This window comes from Arachis stenosperma, chromosome 10 (assembly GCF_014773155.1).
Source record: "Arachis stenosperma cultivar V10309 chromosome 10, arast.V10309.gnm1.PFL2, whole genome shotgun sequence".
Lineage (NCBI taxonomy): Eukaryota > Viridiplantae > Streptophyta > Magnoliopsida > Fabales > Fabaceae > Arachis > Arachis stenosperma.
Genome location: NC_080386.1, coordinates 93193649 through 93200106, shown reverse-complemented (window position 1 = coordinate 93200106; position 6458 = coordinate 93193649). Strand labels below are relative to the sequence as shown.

Sequence of the window (6458 nt, the reverse complement as noted above, 5' to 3'; positions counted from 1 at the left end):
ATGAAAATGTAGAAAACTTTGATTCACTAAATTTGAATGGTGAAGACAAAGAAAAAGATTTAAATGAAGCCTCTACAAGCTCAACAAAGGATAATGTTCAAGTTGAAGAAATTGAACCATCACAAGCACAAATAAATGCACTTCCAAAGGATTGGCGTACTTCAAAGGATCATCCTCTAGACAACGTCATTGGTGATGTTTCGAAAGGGGTAACAACTCGATCCACTTTTAGAAATTTATTTGCATATAGTGCTTTTGTTTCTCAAATTGAACCATCTACCATTGAGTCCGCAATTGATGATGAACATTGGGCTATGGCAATGCAAGAGGAGCTTAACCAATTCAAACGAAATGACGTTTGGAAATTGATGACGTTTGGGAATTGGTGCCTAAACCAAGTAATCAAACAATTGTAGGAACAAAATGGGTTTTTAGAAATAAACTCGATGAAAATGGTACAATTGTTAGAAACAAAGCTAGATTAGTAGCCAAAGGTTATAATCAAGAGGAAGGCATTGATTATGACGAAACTTATGCTCCCGTAGCTAGATTAGAAGGAATTAGGATGTTACTTGCTTTTGCATCCTCTTATAACTTCAAACTTTATCAAATGGATGTTAAGAGTGCCTTTCTTAATGGTTTCATTCAAGAAGAAGTATATGTTGAACAACCTCCCGGTTTTGAGGATTATGAAAATCCTAATCATGTTTTTAAACTCAAGAAAGCTCTTTATGGTCTTAAACAAGCTCCAAGAGCTTGGTATGAACGTTTGAGCAAGTTTTTAATAGAAAAGGGTTTTAGAAGAGGGAAGGTTGATACAACTTTATTTATCTTGATTGAAAACAAAAATATCCTTTTGGTACAAGTTTACGTCGATGACATAATATTTGGTTCAACTAACGAATCACTTTGCAAGTTTTTCTCAAACCTCATGCAAAGTGAATTTGAAATGTCCATGATGGGCGAACTCAACTTCTTCCTTGGTCTTCAAATCAAATAAGGAAAAGAAGGAACTTTCGTTAGCCAAACCAAATATTGCAAGGAACTGCTCAAAAGATTTGGAATGGACAATGCTAAGGCAATGGACACACCAATGAGCACTACTTGCTACCTTGACAAAGATGAACAAGGTAAAAGCATAGATGTAAAGAAGTATAGAGGCATGATAGGATCATTACTTTATCTAACGGCAAGTAGGCCAGATATCATGTTTAGTGTATGCATGTGTGCGAGATACCAAGCTAATCCTAAGGAATCTCACTTAAGTGTGGTAAAAAGGATTATGAAGTATCTCATAGGAACATTAAATGTTGGATTGTGGTATCCGAAAGGATCCACTTGTGATTTGATTGGTTATTCCGATTCCGATTTTGCCGGTTGCAAATTGGATAGGAAAAGCACTAGCGGCACTTGTCACTTGCTAGGAAACTCTCTTGTTTCATGGCATAGTAAGAAACAAGTAAGTGTAGCCTTGTCTACCGCCGAAGCCGAGTATGTAGCCGCCGGTAGTTGTTGCGCCCAAATTTTATGGATGAAACAACAACTTGTGGACTATGGACTCATGTTTGATCACATTCCTATCAAATGTGATAATACTAGTGCAATAAATTTAACCAAGAATCCGGTTCAACATTCAAGAACCAAGCATATTGAGATTAGACATCACTTCATAAGAGACCATGTTGAAAAGGGTGATGTGGTTATTGAATTTGTCGAAACTAGTAAACAACTAGCGGACATCTTCACTAAACCTTTATGTAAAGAAAGTTTTTTTAACATCCGAAATGAATTTGGTATCTTGGATTCTAATCTAATATGATTTGTTTGAATTCATTGTATTTATATTGCTATTTTTGTATCTCTTACTAACTTAAGCATTGGAGATATCCAATTAGCCATTGTTTTGTAGGTTTATGAGTTGATGAATGAGTGATTAATCTTGAGGTAGATTGAAGAATTTGAAGATTATAAACAATGGAGGATCAAAAAATTGAAGTTTATAATGGTTTAAGTGAGTATATACATGATGGAACTCAAAGGATTGAAGAAAGAACCACCAAAGGATGAAAATTTGGTGATTTTGGGCAAAATGATGCATGTTGCATCGATGCAACCAAACTCTGCATCGATGCAAAGCACACAACGTGCTATGTGCATCGATGCAAAGCCTATTGCATCGATGCAAACACGACCAAATTGCACAAAAATACGTGAATTTGGCATTTTTGAGCAACAAAACCCCACTTTTTCATCATCTTCAACCTCACAACTCATATCCCCACATTCAAACCTCCATAACCTCCAAAACCAGCTCAAATATAGCTTCATACAACTCACAAAACTTAGATACCCACTACAAACAAATTACATATTTGAAGTCCCCACATTCTCCTCTACAAAACCCATAAAACAAAATCATCCACAATGCCTAGAATCAAGAGAACCATCAAGAAGTCAAAAGGCTCTTCAAGTGTGGTTCCACCTCCAAATGATCATCCTTTGGCAAGGTACTTTGCTTCTAATGAAGATCATCAATTCTATGAGGCAAGGCTCGCCGGAAGAAAGGAAATTCCTCCGAGGTATTTGGATCCGACCCTTCTTGTCATTCATAAGTTTGATACTCTTAAGGCTATTCTAGTTCATCAAGGCCTCATGGATTTTGTTCAAATTAAGAGTAAATATTATCCGGATTTAGTTGCCATAGCCTATAGTACACTCATGATTGAGATTGATGAGGAAGATGAATCAAATTTCACATTATTCTTCAAGATAGGAAGAAAGGATTATAGGCTAGATGGTGATGAGTTAGCCACCATTTGGGAGTTGCCAAATCAAGGTGACTTGTTTCAAGGTGGTAAAACCCCAATTGATGAATGGGGTTATTCAAAGGACAATGCCATGCATTTGTTCAACCTGGTACAAGGAGCTCACTCCAAAATTAGTTGCAATTCAATGAGTGCGGAACATAGAACTTTGTTATATCTAGTCACCTATGTATTGCAACCTAGAATATCCGGGCATGCGAATGTAAATGATGAAGATTTGATTGTCATGTGGGCTATGATGAATGGGATTAAGATTAATTGGCCATACTTTATAGTACAACATATGATTAGGCTCAAGATAAAGGATAGGAATGGTGGATTAGGATTCCTTTGCCTATGGTCTAAAGTCTTTGATTATGTTGGTATTGATGTATCAAATGAGATTGCCAAGGAAGTACCACCTCAATCTTGTATCAACACTCATATTCTCAACAAAATGGGAAGAAGAAATGTTGATGAACAAGGTCCTCAAGAGCAAGCTCCTCCACAAGCACCTCAAGCTCAAGAACCACCCTCCTTGGTTGATGTAATGAGAGAATTACAATCCATCAACCAAAACATCCAAAGGATTGAAGTAGAGCATGGTAGGCAACTTGAAGCACTTAATCGTCGTGTGTCTCATGTAGATCATCGCACGGGTTGCTTGGATCGTCGTATTGATGACTTATATGAGCATTTTGGCATCCACCTACCGTATGAAGAGGATAATGATGATGATGAAGACCAAGATTGATTGTCTCTTCTTCATCAAGTCACTTTTTATTGCTTTATGTTTATTTGATTATATGAATTGTTAAACTAACTCCGAGTAAGCTAAGGATTTCTATTATGGTTTAAATACTTTGATATTTCCTTCATAATTTTGTTTAATGATTAATGCTCGTATGCTTATTTGGTGAATAACTCAAAATAGGCTTGGTACCCCTATTTTAAGTTAATGTGCATGCCTTGATATATTTCACTTCTTTAGGGGGAATTATGCATGCTTGTTATATATAAAAAGAGGAAATCAAATTCTTTTTGAAAGGGGGAATATCTCATCCTTGAGATTAATAGAGAAATTGAACTTAAAAAAATTCATTGTTTTATGCATGCTTCTATGACACATTTCAAACTCCTTTTTTTTTTGATAATGTCAAAAGGGGGAAGAAAAGTTTGAGGATATTTGAAGTTTTGAACTTTTGAAAAAGAAGAAGTTTGAGGATTTGAAAAGAAGAAATAAGTTTGCGAAACAATGATTTCAAAAAGACTTCCGCTAAGCAAAAACTTTGATATCTAAATCGTTTTCTTTGATAAACGCCCTTTAAGGGAACAAATGCACATATTTAGGGGGAACTCCTGCAAAATTTTTTTTGTGAAGTCTTCTCCAAAGCTTTCTATAAAACAAAGTGCATTATTGTTGCTTTCAAAATCATTTATAAATGCATATCCTCAAAATTGGTTTGTCATTATCAAAAAGGGGGAAATTGTAAATCATGTTGCTTGTATGCGAAGTTTGTATTCGTAGGTGATGAATGACAAACCAACAAACGACATGAAAGACAAACCAACAAACAACTTGAATGAACAAGCATGTTGAAAGATCAACCAACATTCAACGTTGAGGAATGAAGAGTTGAAAGCAACACAACAACAACAAGAAACTCAAGTCCACAACATTTGAAGACAAGTATAGTGTCTTAGGACTTAGGTAACTTCTTGCTAAGAACCAATTGCTAAATCTCTCAACACACACTCACAAAATGTTTTGATGCACATCTTGCAATTCGATGCTAGTCAAATGGTTTAAAACTTGTTTTCAAAGGTACAAAAGCATAGGAATTGACTCCAACAAGTTTGAGATCAATCCTAAGTATTTTGAAGTGATTTTAAGCCATTCTTTAAGGTTTGCATCGATGCACACTCATCTTGCATCGATGCAAAGCATGCGACGACTTGTTGCATCGATGCAAAGATGTTTGCATCGATGCAACCTAGCTGAAAATTCAAATTTCAGCTTCAAAGACACATTTGCATCGATGCAAAGAGTTATGCATCGATGCAAATGATTCAAAAACATAAAAAACGGCTAGTTTTGACAAAAAGGCTCCATCCCATTAACTCCCCAACGTTTCTAAGGTTTGGGGAGTCTATAAATAGATGGATTGAAGCCTTATTTCAGATACTTGAGTATTTGCAAACTATCTTGTTCATATTCTTTCATTCTACACATTTTTTTAAGGTGTTATAATACACAATTTGAGAGAGCAATATCAATTGGTTCAATAGTGCTAAACTTGTAATCATACACTCTTCTAGAGAGTACTCATTTCGTCTCAACAATTCTTTGAGAATTGTTTTCTTGTACACTTTGTAAATTGGAGTGTGATCTCCAAGGTTGAGTCAAGAGTTATAAACACTATAGTCGGTGAGGATACCAAAGAGGTATACTAAGTACTCAAGGCAAATCTTAGAGAAGGTATCTCTAAGTGGAGTGGGTTAGTATACGAGTGGTGATCATATACCGTGAGGTGTTAGAAACTAAGGACTCGGATTGTAAAAGGTTTTGCGCGAGCACCTTGAAGCTTGGCAATAGTGGAACTTCTCAATAGCGATTGAGAAAGAAAGTGGACGTAGGACAAGGATTGTGCCGAACCACTCTAAATAGCGTTTGCATCTCTCCAAACTCATCTCTTCAATATTATTGTCTTTTACCTTTGAGCAAATAAATTGTGATCGAAAAGTAGCTTCGTAAGTACTTAAGGAATAGCTTAAGTCCGATTGGTGAAAAACTTGATCAATTTATTTGAGTTGGTGTCTATTGGAAAGTAAAAGCTCCTTATAAATGCTTAGCAATTGAGTTAAGCTCTTGGAAAAATACTAGTACAATAACACTTTTGTATATTGTCTTTAACTTTCGCAAAAAGATTCATTGTTGTTGCAATACTCAATTCACCCCCCTCTTGAGTAATTGTGCATAGGTTCTACAACAAGGTCATCCATTAGAAATTTGGAGGCACAAGTATGCCAGCTGAGTAAGAAAGTCACTGAAACTCCTCCTAGTACTCTCCCAAGCAATACTGAAGAGAATCCAAAAAGAGAGTGCATGGCCATTGATATTGTTAACATGGTCGAATCCAAGGAGGAAGGGGAGGACGTGAATCCCAAGGAGAAAGACCTCATGGGACATCTCCCAAATAAGAAGGAGTTCCCTTTTGAGGACCTAAAGGAATCTGAGGCTCATATAGAGACCATAGAGATTCCATTAAACCTCCTTCTGCCATTCATGAGCTCTGAAGACTATTCTTCCTCTGAAGAGGATAAAAATGTAACTGGAGAGCAAGTTGCTCAATATCTAGGAGCCATCATGAAGCTGAATGCCAAATTATTTGGTAATGAGACTTGGAAAGGTGAACCTCCCTTGCTCATTAGTGAACTAGATACATGGGTTCAGCAAACTTTACCTCAAAAGAGACAAGATCCTCGCAAATTCTTAATACCCTGTACCATAGGCACCATGACCTTTGAGAAGGCTCTGTGTGACCTAGGGTCAGGCATAAATCTTATGCCACTCTCTATAATGGAGAAGCTGGTGATCATTGAGGTATAGCCTGCCATATTCTCACTACAGATGGCAGACAAGTCAATAAGACA

General features: G+C 36.5%; 1 protein-coding gene across 1 annotated transcript; it reads left to right on the top strand.

The window, feature by feature from the left end:
• Positions 1-1063: 1063 nt before the first annotated feature.
• Positions 1064-1819, top strand: LOC130957353 (secreted RxLR effector protein 161-like). The gene has a single exon (XM_057884216.1). The coding sequence runs from the start codon at positions 1064-1066 to the stop codon at positions 1817-1819; it is 756 nt and encodes a 251-aa protein (XP_057740199.1).
• Positions 1820-6458: the final 4639 nt, after the last annotated feature.

Coding starts and splice junctions, on each gene's coding strand:
- LOC130957353 (XM_057884216.1), top strand. CDS start 1,064: ATGGACAATGCTAAGGCAATGGACACACCAATGAGCACTACTTGCTAC.